The sequence below is a fragment of the Peromyscus californicus genome, unplaced genomic scaffold (genome assembly GCF_007827085.1).
Source record: "Peromyscus californicus insignis strain IS unplaced genomic scaffold, ASM782708v3 Scaffold_9__1_contigs__length_137607984, whole genome shotgun sequence".
In the NCBI taxonomy this organism is placed as follows: domain Eukaryota; kingdom Metazoa; phylum Chordata; class Mammalia; order Rodentia; family Cricetidae; genus Peromyscus; species Peromyscus californicus.
The window spans coordinates 42877019-42892616 of NW_026294617.1; the positions used below are offsets into that span (position 1 = coordinate 42877019).

General features: G+C 41.9%; 1 protein-coding gene across 1 annotated transcript in view; it reads left to right on the forward strand.

The window, feature by feature from the left end:
- Gmps (guanine monophosphate synthase) overlaps nt 1-15598 on the forward strand; it is a 67203-nt gene that overhangs the window by 4715 nt on the left and 46890 nt on the right. Inside the window, exon 2 of the mRNA XM_052730209.1 lies at nt 8827-9008. Coding sequence (XP_052586169.1) covers nt 8827-9008 — 182 coding nt within the window. The remainder of the gene's footprint in view (nt 1-8826; nt 9009-15598) is intronic.

Genomic DNA, 15598 nt, shown 5'->3' on the forward strand with positions numbered 1-15598 from the left:
AGATCTGGAACTAGAGGTAAGATTTGTGAAAGGAGGAAGTTAAGCTTCATTGGCACATCCACCAGGCCTTCTCAAACGGGGAGTCTGGATGCTTAAGTCTGTTCTTAGAAACTATGGAGGTATCTCTGATAAGGTACTTTCCTCCAACTGGGGATGGACCTGACCGTATGCTGCCAATGATGATAAATACAGGGAGGCTTGAACTGGGGTTCTGGCTGAGCATTGCTGTCAGCACAGAAAGTTATCTGAATATTCCTAGAAGTGGTTAGGTAAAGGTCTGTAAAGTTAGTAATGCTGTAAGAAAGGAGGGTCCGAGCTAAATTGTGTAAAGCTATCTAGGCGGTGTCTCCTTGTGGAATTTACCTTGAATCAGGAGACTAGCATGTGGACTGTTATTACTGTTAGTCCTTGAAAGTGGTCAAGGGAGATATCTGATTCCAGAGGAAGCCTTTCCTGAGGCTGTTCTCCAAATACCTTGAATGTGTATGTCCAGAGAGTGATCAGTCCGCACTGTTAGCCCTTCTTAGGGAAAAGTCAATTGGGAAAACTATGAAGGCACACATGATTTTCATAACAGAAGACCGCTGATATATAACAAGCCAAGTAACACCAAAAGCTCCTTGGAATTTGGCTTCCTCTGGAGGAATTCCTTGATCTCTCCAGGTAGTGACTTTACCATAACCAGCTGAGTTCTTAGGAAAAATTCCTTTGGCCCTCAGCATTTTACTTTGGAGAGACTGAAGGGGTGTGAAGGGAGAGGTCTCATGTATCTTAGGTTGTCCTTAACTTCCTCCTGCCTTCACTTCCTGAGTGTTGGAATTATAAATCTGCGAACCCACCCCCAACTGGTTTTTCACTTGTTCTAGGTGCTCTCCCCACTATAGTGAATTGTGGGAGACCAGCTCTCCCATTTATTTCCCCCAGGGACGGGATAAGAGACTTAGAAATTTAGAGCGGAGAGAAACAACAGATAGAAACACAGGATAGCCTTGGGTGGGCCTGGATCCTTATCCACCAGCCCAGAACTTTATTAAAAAAGGCTTTTTATAACAATGCCAAGGGGAGGAGCAAAAGACCTCCCCCTTGCTAGTTACAGCCAAGTGTAGACTCTTCCAAACACCTGGTACTCAGGCCCCTGGTCCAATCATCCTCTTATGCAGTCCTGCTGGGTACAGCCACTAGGAAACCTACTTGGGCTCCAACAGTAGATACAGTCTTTAAAAACATGTTTGAATTAATTTGTTATTTACATACAGCAGTGCTACTGATTTTACCCAGGTAACAATGCCTGGCCACAGGTGCTCAGCAAATGGTTGATGAAATTTTATAGTTTTTACTGTGTGTGTATATGCTAGACCAATAAAAGGCGCCCCACATTCCAGACAATCTACTGAACTATATCTTCCTCTTTGTTCCCCCTGCTTCTCTTCTTTCTTTCTCCTGGCGCCTTCTCATGATCCTCTCCCTAACCCCAGGTCTTGAACATGTTAGTCATGTACAACCTTAGCTCAGAATTGTGATTTTTGTAGCAAGCAAACTGGCTCTTAGATTTGAATATTGGCTCTGTTAATGACTTGGCATAGAGTTTCACTAGCTAATGCCATTGAAGATTGAGGGTGAGTTATTCATTGAGACAGCATCTTTTGGTTTGTGGAGCTAGGTGATAGTTTGGAATTTTTTTAATTTAAAATTTTATTAAGATTGGATGTATTATGTAGTAACCTGTACAGATCTTCAAGTATATAGGTTGAATTTTGACAGTAAATGTCATCACCAACCACCCCAATAGTTGTATTTAAACATTTCTATCACTCCCGAAGTTCCTGCACACTCTGACAATAATCTGTAGTGGTGCCTATATAATCAGTCGTGTATTGGTTGATGATGCCCTCACCCAGTGCAGTGCATTGTTAAATGTGGTGATGTATATGCCAGTGGTTTGTTTTTTAAGTTTTACTTTATATGTATGGGTGTTTTGCCTGCATGAGTATCTGCACTGCATGTGTGCCTGGTGGTCATGGCAGCCAGAAGAGGGTGTTTGTTATGCCCAGATTGTGATCCCAAAGATTCCACCACAGACCTTAGGTACAGAATGCAAAAGCAAGGTTTATTTCTGTTTACAAGCCGCGGGCAGGGAAGCTTGATCCAAAGCACTCACTCGTAGTAACCGTGAGGCCAGGAGGAACTTGCTTTTTCTTTGTGTGGCTAGCTTTTTAAAGGCAAAATCCACAAGCCCTTCAGGGGGGTTGGGGGAGTTTTGCACGGGTGCAACTCTGATTGGTTTATTTTTATCTCTGTTCTCTTTTAATTGGGTGAGGGTATGTAACCTTTGAATTTACTGGTTGGTGGTTACAATTTATCACTTTGGGGGCAGTCCAGCACAAGTCCCAGGCTTTGTCCTTGAGCCACCATGGGGGCTGGCTGGCCAAGCACGTACTGCACATAACTCTTTGTCCTTGAGCCACCATGGGGGCTGGCTGGCCAAACACATACTGCACATAACTCTAAGTTGGTGAGGGGCCCCAGAGAGTAAACATCTGGCTGAACTTTGAGCAGTCAGAGTACGTGCAGAAAGGGAGCTACTTCAAGGACTATGTCTTTTGTTCATGGCCCTCTCAGAAACTGCTTGCTCAAGTCTCAGGAAACTGAAATTGAGGCCTGATCTCTGAGAGAAGACGGAGCAGCCTGTTATGGCATCTACTTGGTCCTTTCATGTTGATCCCCTGAAACTAGAGTTGGAGCTGATTATGAGTTGCCATGTAGGTACTGGGAATTGAACCTGGGTCCTGTGGAGGCACAGTCAATGCTCTTTTAACTACTGATTCATCTCTTTAGCCTCTATTCTCTTTATTATTGTGGTTTTTCCAATATATGTATATCTCAGGATTTGTCTTGTCCATTCATAATTTGATAGCCATTTGATTTTTCTGCTTAATTTGAACTGCTTCATCAGGATGGCTTTGAGTAGGTTTTGATGCTTCCCATTTCCCGGGCTGGGATATAGAGGTACAGTGCTAACAGATGCACATCCTGGCACCTGTAGCAATCCAGTGTTGGTTGGTTGGTTTTTGAGGCTGAGTCTCACTAGCATGGACTGGATTTGTAGTTGAGGATAGCTTGGAACTCCTGTTCTTCTTGCCTATACCTCCCAAGTGCTAGGGTTATTTATAGATGTGTACTACTACACCAGGCTAAAACAAGATTTAAAAACAAAACAAAAACCTTTGAAGCTAGGCGTGGTGATGGCCATGCAGATAATCTTAGCATGTAGATAGTGGATTTAATAAGGTTGGAATTTTATTTTGTTTTTATTTTGAAACAAGGTTTAATGTAGCCTAGGCTAGATGCCTGCTATATAGCTGAGGATGACCTTGAAGGACCAAGCCATTTGCTTTCCATCACTGCATCACAAAGTTGTGTTTATGCCGCACTGGGGATTGCTGTACTGGAGATTAAACTCAAGGATTCTGCATTCCAGGCAAGAGATCTATCAACTAAGCCTCATCCCTAGCACCTAAGTTGGATTTTCTTTTTTAAGTGAAATAAAAGCTGTTTTCAATTATTTAATGTGACATGTTCTCAGTTTATCTGCTGAGCTTATTACCCTGTGGAGTGTGGGATATTCTGGCTTACCTCTAGAAGTTCTAGTTCCTCTAAGTGATTCCTCCTCCTGTCTGATGTCCTTCTTTCCTTAGTTAAAGCCTCTTATTAAGAGAGAAAGAAACTAAAGTCTGCATTACATTTTAATGTCCAAAGCTAAAGAATCTGTGTGTAGTAGGGCTGGAGAGATGGCTCAGCTCTGAAGAGCTTTTCCTGGCTGCTCCTAGAGGACCCACGTTCTACTCCCATTATCCACAGGGCAGGTCACAGCTGGCTAAAATCCATCCTCTTCTGACCTCCTCAGGCACCAGGCATGCACACGGTACACATACATTTGTGCAGGCAACACTCTCATACACATTAAAAAAAATTGAAAGAAAAAAAGAGGAATTCAGTGTGATGTATATCATAAAAACCAGGTTACAAAGCCACATCCACAAAGTCTCACCAACATGACTGACCGGAACAATGAACAAGGAAAACACCAATAGACATGCTAACTCACGATGCCTGAATCTCAGACAAAGAACTACAGGCAACTAAGGAATTCTGAAAGCAGGTGAAATAGTCTTCCTTAGGGAAGAGCACAGAAATTGGCCTTGAGAACATATACATACAAATTACATTGTGGACTAATCAGATTGTACTCATATATTTAGACACACACACATACATACACACGCACACGCACACGCACACACACGCACACGTAACAAGAAAAAGACCATTAACTTGAAAGAGAGCAAGGGGTGGACACATGGGAGGGTTTGGAAGGGAAGGGGGAAATGATATAATCTTAAATAAATTATTTTTTGTTTTTATTTAATGTGCATTCATGTTTTGCCTGTATGTATATAAGTGTGAAGGTTTTGGATCCCCTGAAACTAGAGTTACGTACAGGTGTAGCTGCCATGTGGGTGCTGAGACTTGAACTCAGGTCCTCTGGAAGAGCAGCCACTGAACTACTTAACCACCGAACCATCTCTCCAGCCCCTTAAAATAAATTATTAAAAAAGACAAGGTTACAGAGCTATCTATAAACATTTTTTACAGTTTTGACTAAATTGTATATTTCTGGTATATACGATTATGAAAAGCAGAATCAAAATCTCTTTCAAAAAGGCATTTGATACTTTTTTTTAAAACAATGCTATGGATCAAACCAAGGGCTTCATATGTACTAGGCAAAGTGCTATACCACTACACTCTATAGTGAATTTTCTTTAAATGTTACTATGACATATCAGTTAGCTATAGTCACAGGAATGGTAATTAATAGTCACAAAAATAAGGAACTTGAAACTATCATTATTCCTCATTCAGAAATTTGTGGGCCACCTTTCATTGTCTAGCCCCACTTTATCTTGTCTACTCCAATGCTAGTAAGCTCTTGATGTTCTCTTAATGGTGGCAAAAGTACAAGAGCCAATTGTAAACATTTAAGACTCAGCATGGTATTGTTTCTGCTCTCAAGACATTGGCCAAAACAATCCTCATGCTCAGTGCCAAAGGTAAGAAAATATCAAGAGGAGGTCTGACTGAAGTCAAATGCCAGGTGGCATACATAACAAGGAATGGTTTAGAATGAGGACCAGAGATGAGTCTGGAAAATTATAAACAAAAGCACACGTGAGGAGCCTAATGAGCCCTTGGGTCCCTCACATCTGGGTCCTCTGGCAGAGCAGCAAACACTGTTAACTACTGAGCCACCTCTAGCCCCTCCTTTGGATTCCTATAACTAAAAACATATATTTTGCGTTGGACGGATGGCTCAGTGGGAAAAATGCTTGCCACCCAAGTGTGAGAAGCTGAGTTCTGATCCCCAGAAGTCACTGACTCCCACAAGTTGTCCTCTGACCTTCGCATGTACTGTGGCATGTGTGCACACCTATACACAGAATAAATACAGGAATGTCAAAAAAGTGATTCATTAAAATAATTGCAATAGAAATCCATGCATTAGGTACTGTGATAAAGGAGGCAGAGATGATGATCTCAGATCCTGTGTAATACACTACTTACTGTACTTGGCTGTCTGACTTCTGGTACCAACACCACTTCCTAAAGCTACTCTGTGCATTATGTAAGAAGAACTATGTTGCTGTCAACTACAGTTAGAATCATATGAATAAACTAAAACACACCAGGACAGAATATAATCCTTCAAATAGATCCAGAAAGGTTTGTTTAGACAGACTTTTGTGTGGATATGTCCCAATCCATCCTCAACACTCGCTTCAAACTCAGTGTGTAGCTGAGGATAACCTTGAACTAATGATCTGCTATTACAAAGTACTGGCATTATAGATTTGCTGTGTGTCTGCAGAGTACTGGAATTAAAGACCTGGGCCACCATGAATAATTAACTAGAATAGTTTCTGCAATATGTTAAAAGTTTAAAAATTAATTACTAAGCCAAACTTGACTGTGAATAGTACAGAGCTTGGAGGGAAAAGAACTTGCTTTCATTACTGTCATTACTGGGTGTGTTTGTTTGTTTTTTTTTTTTTTTTTGCGATACCTTAGTTGTTGAAAACGGTTGGATAGGAAGGTTGGTAGCCAGCAGTGGTTCAGTTTCTAGCACCTACGTCATACAGTTCACAAGCTGCTACTCCCTCCAGTTTCAGGGGCTCTGATGCCCCCTTTTGACTCTCTGGGCACCTGCACACAGGTGGCACACACTGTTCTAGTTTTCTGTTGTGTTGACTTCTGGGGTCTAAACTCAAGTCTTCCTGCTTCTGTGGAGTGCTTTGGCCACGGACCCATCTCCCCAGCCCAACAGTGAAGTGCTTTTAAAAGACCACTAGAGTACATTGTATACATTTTTTTTTTTTTTGGTTTTTCGAGACAGGGTTTCTCTGTGTAGCTTTGCGCCTTTCCTGGAACTCACTTGGTAGCCCAGGCTGGCCTCGAACTCACAGAGATCCGCCTGGCTCTGCCTCCCGAGTGCTGGGATTAAAGGCGTGCGCCACCAACGCCCGGCCACATTGTATACATTTTACACTCGGTCCCATTAAGTAGCACATTCCTAAGTTTTTTTACCAAGAGCAAGTAAATAGACTTTTTAACATTACAGGAAGTTTTTGTTTTACATGGTGCTGATAGGCAACACTCCCCACACAGGGTTTCTCTGTGTAGCCCTGGCTGTCCTGGAACTTGCTCTGTAGACCAGACTGGCCTCAAAACTCACAGAGATTCATCCGCCTGCCTCCACCTCCAGAGTGCTTGGATTAAAGGTGTGTGCTGCCACCACTGCTACCAGGCCGGACCAATTTTTTAAATTGGATTTACAAAGAGTTTTAATTAACTGGCTTGGATTTCAATTATATATTAACTGTGGTTACATAAAGTACAAACTTCATTGTCAGTTCTTCAGTTAAAAAATGACTGCATAACTGATCATGACCAGTCACATCTTTTCTTTCAGAATCTGCTGAAAGTGGTGATTAGTTACTGTACACTGTATTGCTTTGTCTCCCGTTGAGGAAGCCTGTAGGACATTTTACAGATACAGACAGAGACAGCCTAAAGAGAAGAAAGTGCATCAAGATATAAAAATCCACCCATTCTCTGGTTTTTGATAAAAATGCACTCTTTGAATTTTTAGATAGACTGTATTAAGATGGGGTTGTATTGTTTTCTTTTCCTTTCTTTTCTTTTTCTTTTTCCAAGATAGGGTTTCTCTGTGTGTAGCCCTGGCTTTCCTGAAACTTTCTCGGTAGGCCAGGCTGTCCTCAAACTCAAAGAAATCTGCCTGTCTCAGCCTCCTGAGTCCTGGGATTAAAGGTGTGTGCCACCACTGCCCAGCTGATTGGGCTATATTGTAAATGCAGTCCCTGCATGGATTTCCAGAGCACATGCACATTTTAAAAATACTTCCTTAGGTAAATTTGAAACACACATATAAAAAGAAACCAAGATAAGAGACTAGACTAAAATAGCACACTGGATTTATCATCCAACTTGATTTTAGAACATTGGAAAATTTTGTTGCATCTGTGCCTACTCCACCTACCTTTGCATTATTTTCCAGGTGGATATTTCATAGCACATTTGTTCTTGTTTCCTTCTCTTACTGTGATAAGGCATTCTGACCACAAGCAACTTGGTAAAGAGTAGGGTTTACAGTCCAGGTCTCACTTCATCATTGAGGGAGTCAAGGCAAGAAGCAGGAGGAAGGCTACTTGCTTCTCTGGCTTGCTTCTTGTTCTCTGGCTTCTTTCCAAACTTCTGTTTGGCCAGCTTTGTTAGCCCAGGACCACCTGCCTAGTTATGGATGGTATCTTTACTGTGGGCTGGGCCATCCTCAGTGAAGTAGTCCTCTGACAATGCCCCAATCGAGAAGCTGACAGACCAAATCAGATACAGGCAGTTGAGGTTCTTTCTTCCCAGGTGACTCTAGGTTATGTTAAGTTGGCTGTAAAAACCAAACGGCATCTCTGTTTGCTAAATTGCTTTCTAGAAGTGTTAAAAATTTATGCTTGACAGGGATAAAAGTGAAAAAGTTAAAAATGTTAGTATTCTAAGTTAGATATGTCTATTGCAAAAGATTTTAGTTAAAGTGAATTTGGCCATACTTACACTCTAGCAGCAGGTTTTAATCACCTCATTAATATGCTTCACAGAAGAATGAATGCTGTGCCTATTGGGGCAACATATAGAGGAGGCACAAGTAATAGGAATACCGGTATAACAGGCAGGAATCAGGACTTCTAGCAGAACAGGACTGTTTGCTGTGTACATAAAGCACATTAGCGCGAGTGACCACATCAGTCAGTTACTCATCTTCATGTATCCATGTGTAGGTGTGTACCAACATCTTTCACTTAAAAGAACTGAATCCATAGCTTAGAAAGGCAATGAAAGTTAACAGGTTGCATTTCTGGGTGGTCTTGGAGCTAACAGTGATTCCCTATTTTTTAAAAGGTGTAATTAAAAAAGAATTACTTTTATTTTGTGTATGTGAAGACACAGTGTACTGGCCTTGAACTCACAAAGATCTGCCTGCTTCTGTCTTCTGAGCACTGGGATTAAAGGTGTGCACCACCACCTCCCAGTCCAGAGGACAGAAAATTTGTAGGAATTACTTCTCTCCTGCTGTGTAGGCCTCAGGGATCAAACTCAGGTCCTCAGGCTTGGCTACAAGTCTTTTCCTGCTGAGCTACCTTACTACCCCTAAGTAATACAGTTTTTGTAAGTAAGAATTTTTGTTTGTTTTACTTATAGCCAGAGAATGCTGGAGGAGACCTCAAGGATGGCTGTCAACACTACGAAGGAGCTGTTGTCATTCTGGATGCTGGGGCTCAGTATGGGAAGATCATCGACCGGAGAGTGCGGGAGCTCTTTGTACAGTCTGAAATCTTCCCCTTGGAAACACCAGCCTTCGCCATAAAGGAACAAGGATTTCGGTAGCCTTTGACTTTAGATTCTGGAATATTTTGTGATTAGTTTACTTGAACATTGTGGATTTTCTATAAAAACCCAATATGGTTTTTTAAGAAATTGCCTATAGCTTTGATTTGGAATTTAAAAGGAATAATCTATACTTTTAGTCAAAAAGATTACCTTGACGTCTTAATTTTTTTGTTTCAATGATGCTGGGGAGTTTACTTTGACTGTAATTATACAGCTAGTATGTTGTTTGAGTAGTTTATATGATTTGTGGGTCAGAGTTAGGTGTGGTTCTAGTGGTCATTTGTTCATTGACCCTATAGCATTTAGTCAAAAGAAATATGGACAAATAGTTGGGTAGAGTAGCTGAAAGGGAGGAAGTATTTATGTAGGAAGTCCCTTTTGTTTCTAACCCTGAATAACTAGTTGCTAAAGGACAAAACCATTCCTATGTCAAGTTGGGCTAATTCCAGTGGTTCATATCTCTTTTTTTTTTTTTTTTTTTTTGGTTTTTCGAGACAGGGTTTCTCTGTGTAGCTTTGCGCCTTTTCCTGGAACTCACTTGGTAGCCCAGGCTGGCCTCGAACTCACAGAGATCCGCCTGACTCTGCCTCCCGAGTGCTGGGATTAAAGGCGTGCGCCACCACTGCCCGGCCTGGTTCATATCTCTTAATGATCAAAACAGCCAAGTTAGGTGAGGCTTTTTGGTTCAGCAGCTATCTCTCTATGGCTAATGCTCTGTCTTTTCCTGTGGATTAGTGCTAGATAGGTTTTTCCTAGAAGGGACTTCAGTGTCCATCCTTAATTGACTCTCAGACCTTTACAGTAGGTGAATTAAAACAAATAAAAAGGAAGGATGTGACTGCTCTTACGTATGATGGGAAAGTTTATTATAGATAAAAGGGAGAGCATAGCCAGAGGCAGAGACATCTGGGAGAGTCCAGAGTGCATATGACCCTGAGCCATGTGAGGAGAGTGGGGAGAGGAAGGAGGAGCCACTGACCAAGAGGGGCAGCTTGGGCCAAGAGACTAGTCAAGAAAGTAAAGAATAGACCAAAAGGGCAGATAATCAAAATGGCTTAGATCATATAGGGAAGGGGGATGGGGGGGGCGACGATGAAGAGCAACCCAGCCCCTGGGCCGGAGAAGTTCAGGGTAGGGGCCCAGGTATGCCAGCCATACCCTGTAAAGGTAGGGATTGGGGGATGCCGGGAGAACCTGGTGGCCAGTGTCTGCTTTGATATGGTAAGTAGACACTTAAGCCATCTGGGGTTTGAGACCTAACACTAGGTATGCTATCTTTCTCTTCAAATATGTTTTATTTTTCAAAATTATACCTTGTGTGTGTGTTTGTACATATACATGTGAGCTTGAGGAAGTCAGAAGACAGTTTGTGGGAGTTGATTCTCCTGCTGCCACATTAGTTTGAGGGATCAAACTCAGGCTTGATAGCAAGTGCCTTTACCTCACGAGCCGAATCGCTGGCCACTGAGTATATTTTCCCTTTTCTTTCTTTAAAAAAAACAAAACAAAATACAATTCAATGTTGTAGCTCACACCGGCCACAAATTTGTGGTGATTCTCTTGCTTCAATTTCCTTCCCAATTGCTAGAATTAGAGGCATGAGCTACAAGGCCTAGCTAGGTGTTTTTTGTTGTTGTTTTTTTTTCTTTGAGACAGGACTTTTATGTAGTCCAGGCTGGCCTTGTAACCCAAGGATTATAGGTGTGCTCCATCACATTTAGTTTATGTGGTGCTGAGGATCAAGTCTAGGGCTTTGTAAATGCTAGACATGTATTCTACCAGCTGAGCCACACAACCACCTACCTGGTTGTCTCCCTCCATTCTTCCCTTCTGTCCTTCCTTCTACAGGCTGTCACTATGCTCCCTATGTAGTCCAAGTGACCCCCAAAGAGATCCTTCTGCCTCAGCTTTCCTTGTCCTGAAATGAAAGGCTTATGCCCCCAGGTCTAGCCCCCCCCCCCCCCAAAGAAAAAGACAGGCTCTCACCATGTAGTCCTGGCTAGCCTAGAGCTCTCTATGTAGACCAGGCTGGCCTTAAACTCATAGAGATCAACCTATGTTTTTTTTTTTCTTTTCTATTCCCCTAAAATTTTAGATGAAGCTTTGTGCTGTTCTCTGGGTTTAGAATACACTGTTTATTACTTATTTTAATTTTATGTCAAATGAGTGTTTTGACTGCATGTAAGTGTACTGCATGCATGCCTGATGCCTGCAGAGGCTAGAAGAGGGAGATAGATCTCCTGGAACTGAAGTTAGATGATAGTAAGCAACAATATGGGTGCTGGTGTAGTTGGACATTTTTCTCTATCCCGCCCTGGTCCTGAGGTCCTGTAGCCACTTTTAAAATAACCATCCAGAGACTTAATATTAATTACAAACTGTTTAGTCTATGGCTCAGGCTTATTGCTAGTTAGCACTTACATCTTAAATTAACCCATTTCTGTTAATCTGTATTTTGCCACGTGGCTGTGGCGTTACCAGTCTGTTGGCATGTTGCTCCTTGGGTGGCTGGATGGTGTCTTCCAGACTCTGCCCTTCTCCTGTCTCTGCTTGGATTTCCTGCCTGGCTCTGTCCTGCCTTGCCATAGGCCAAAGCAGCTTTATTCATCAACCAATGAGAGCAACACATATTCACAGAGTACAGAATCCCACAGCATGCTGACAACTGAACCATGTCTTTTGGAAGAACGCAAGTGCTTTTAACTACTGAGCCATATCAACAGCCTGTTTCAGTTTTTTTAAAAACAGTTTTTGTTTTTTATTTAAATTGAAAAGTGGTTAAAAGAATTCTTAAAGGCTTCTTATACATGTTTACTATATTTTGAGACTTCTTGTTTTATGAAGTACAGGGCAATTTAAATTTAACTGTATGCTAGTATTTTTTGGTTTTTTTGAGACAGGGTTTCTCTGTGTACTTTTGGTGTCTGTCCTGGATCTTGCTCTGTAGACCAGGCTGGCCACAAACTCATAGAGATCTGCCTGGTATGCTAGTCTTATAGTACAGAATAAATGCATTTTGTTGCCTGTTTGTTTATGGTGCTGGCATTGATTCAAGACATACACATGTAAGGCAATTGCTCTTCCATAGAGCTATGCATGTTTGTGTGCATTGAGACAGTCTTATTCTGTAGGCTAGCCTGGCCTCCAGACTTGTGGAATGTGTCTGCCTTAGTCTCCATGTCCAAGTGTGCTAGGACTGTGGGCATGTACTACCATGACTGTCTTGATGAGTTTCATCATCATGCATATGTGTCATTATACTTTGTTCTACATCTACTCAATTTCCCTCCCACTGACTCTTCTCTCTCCTCCATAAAGGGAGGTTTTCCTTCTGTATACCAGAGGCCTCTGCTATACACTCAGCTTTTCAGTCTGTGGTCTAGGCAGATTTTCTCACCCTATACAGATTCCCTTCATCACATTCCCAGGGTAGCTAATGTAGTGCTGTCTTCTAAGTGTGTTGAGTGTGGGGAACAACTACAGTATTGAGATCTGTTCAGACAGAGGATCTGTGTTAGTACCTTCAAGACCTCGTGTATATCAATCACCTTGGCTGTACTGGACAGCTGCAGCCGGGGGTTTCAAACACCTGCGGCATTATATTAGGACTCATACTTGGACTCAACAGCAGTGACTAGCAAGTGGCTTCAGAGTTTGATCTACGTGCTGGCTTCTGGCTCCATTATCAGACTTCAGAGTTAACTCTCCATTAGTGATGTGCTCCTGGCCATCCTTAAGTACTTTGCCCCTGGAGCCAGCCTACACCCTTCTTTGCTGTATGTTCTTGTTTCTGTGTTTTCTCCTGTTCTCCACAGTTGCCTCTCTGGGTCTTCTCCCACACAAGGCTGTGGCAAGGCAAACTGAAATTTTCTGACCTGTGGGTGTTTACTTACCTCAGTTCCCTGGCCTAGCTCAGTTACTTATTCATTTGTGTGTTCATTATTTATTGAGTGTGTGAGTTCGGGCACATGCTTACCACAGTATGTGTGGAGGTCAGAAAAAAACTTCAAAGATAGTTGGTTCTTTTCTTGGACTATGACAGAAGGAATTCAGGTCACCAGGCTTGTACGGCAAGTTCTTATGGCCTTCCCAGGAGTCATTTTTCCCCCCTCAAGAACAGGGTTTCTCTGTGTAGCCCTAGTTGTCCTGGAGCTCACTCTGTAGACCAGGCTGGTCCAGAACTCAGAGATCCTGCCTGCCTCTGCCTTCAGAGTGCTGACATTTAAAGGTGTGTGCCACCACATATCAAATTTTTGACAGGAGAAAACTCAATACTTTTTAAAAAATATAATTTATTTTAATTTTATTTTCATTGGAGTTTTGCCTGCATGTATGTCTGTGAGGGTGTCAGAAGCCCCGGAACTAGTTACATACAGGTGTGAGTTGCCATGTGGGTACTGTGAATTAAACCTGGGTCCTCTGGAAGAGCATCCATTGCTCTTAACCACTGTTCCAGCCCCCCAAACTCAGTATTTTTAAGTTACATCCTCAGCGTTGGTCTCCGAGAGTTCTTACTCGATACCAAGAGCCTTCACCTCATGACCCTCCTGCCTCTTTCTTTAGTGTTGGGGATTCAGGTATATACCACCTTGTCTTTGTTTACCTGTTTACTACCAATGAACATCTTTTTATTTATTTTATGTGTATGGGTGCTTGCCCTGTATGTGTGCAGCCACGTGCATCCCTAGTGCTCCTGCATCAGATCCCTTGGGACTGGAGTTACAGATGGTTGTGAGCCATAATGTAGGTGCTGGGAATCAAACCTTGGTCCCTAGAAGAGCAGCCAGTGCTCTTAACCGCTGAGCCATCTCTCAGGTCCTCAGAGCTGCTTGTGTTTTTTTTTTTTGTACTGAAAATAATTTTTTTTTCACATAATAAATTCTGATCACAGTTTCCCCTCCTCCAGGTCCTCCAGCCCCCCCCCCCCAACTCCCGTACCTTTCTCTCTCTTTAGGAAAAATAAAACATAAAATAATAATAATAATAATAATAATAATAATAATAATAATAATAGAATCATAGAGACACATAGACACAAAAAAGCTCAAAATCCATAAAAACAAAATTGGAAACTATAATATACAAGCAAAAGACCAGTAAGGTTAAAAAAAAAAAAGCAATATGAGAATAATTTTAAAAAAAAAACTAAAAAATGCCACTGAGTTCATTTTGTACTGGCCATCTACTTCTGGTCTTGGGACCTGTCCTTAAGTGTGGTTTGAATACCTAGTGAGACTCCAGTGGAGAAACTAAGTTTTCCTGTGTGAGCAGTTGACAATTGGAGGCAGCTTCTTGGCTAGGGGTGGGAGATAATGTCCACTTTCAGTCTCAGCTCTGGGACCTGAGTGGGCTCTGTGCGTGCTCTCACAGCCTTTGTGAGTTCATATGTATGGCAGTCCTGTTGTGTCTGGAAGACAGTTTCCTTGGTGTCATCCATTCCCTCTTGCAATCTTTTTGCTAAGCCTCCTGAGGAGAGGTTTGATGGAGATGTCCTGTTTAGAATAGAGCCGACTTTCTTTTTTCCTTCCTCCTTTTTTTTTTTTTTGGTAGAAGTGGCATAGATACTTTATCACTGTGACTTTTATTACTTTGATCCTTTCTGCTGGAAGTTCTATTTCACCATTTCTTTTGTTTGTTTGTTTTGTTTTGTTTGTTTTTAGAGACATAATCTCATTATTTAGCTGTGACTATCCTGGAACTCAGTATGTAAACCATGATACTGGCTTTGAAATCTCAGAGATCCACTTGCCCCTCACTGCTAGGATTAAAAGCATGTACCACCACACTCAGCTTCACTGTTCTTTTAGTCAACATGAGAAACATATTGACCACTTTTTGTTTATAACCTGTTATATGCATGATGCATATACATTGTAGCAAGCAAGCAACTTTCAAAATAACAAGGGTATTATAAGACTAAGAAAGTGTGGTTAACTGGAGTTACTGAGGCTTTTCATAATTGGCTTAACTACTGGAGTTTATCCTTTATTGAATCTGTCTTTTTTTAAAATTTTCTGTTTAACATGACTAAGATTCTTACAGCCTGAAGTTGTTTAACAGACTAAAATAGACAAATGAAGGATCCTGGGCGCTGTGGTTATTGTTTTGTTAATAGGGTCTCACTATGCAGCTCTGTGGTTATCTAATAGAAGTGATTGTGGAGCTGGCAGGTTGGCTCAGCAGGTAAAGGTGCTTCCATTCAGTTCTGATGACCTGAATTCAGTACCTGGAACCCACATAAAGGTGGAAGGAGAGAACTGACTGGGTAGGGCTAGATTCTGGTTTCCTTAAGTACTGTGGTATTTGCACCTCCTACCCATGCCATGCACATGCACAAAATTCAAAATTCAAAAACAAAAATCTGAACATGATTCAGATCCTAGCTGTCTGATTAATAAGTGCTTGCTTCCCCTGCCACTCCTCCTGTCGGTGCCCGGACCTTTTATAAGCTGGGCAAGTGCTCTGCCACTGGGCAAGCACTACCATTGAGGCATAGCTTAGGCTTTAGGTGTATCTCATAGAGTTTTAGCTTTGTTAAGAGTTAGGTTACAGATCTGTTCTAGTGCTGTCCCAAACGTTTTTT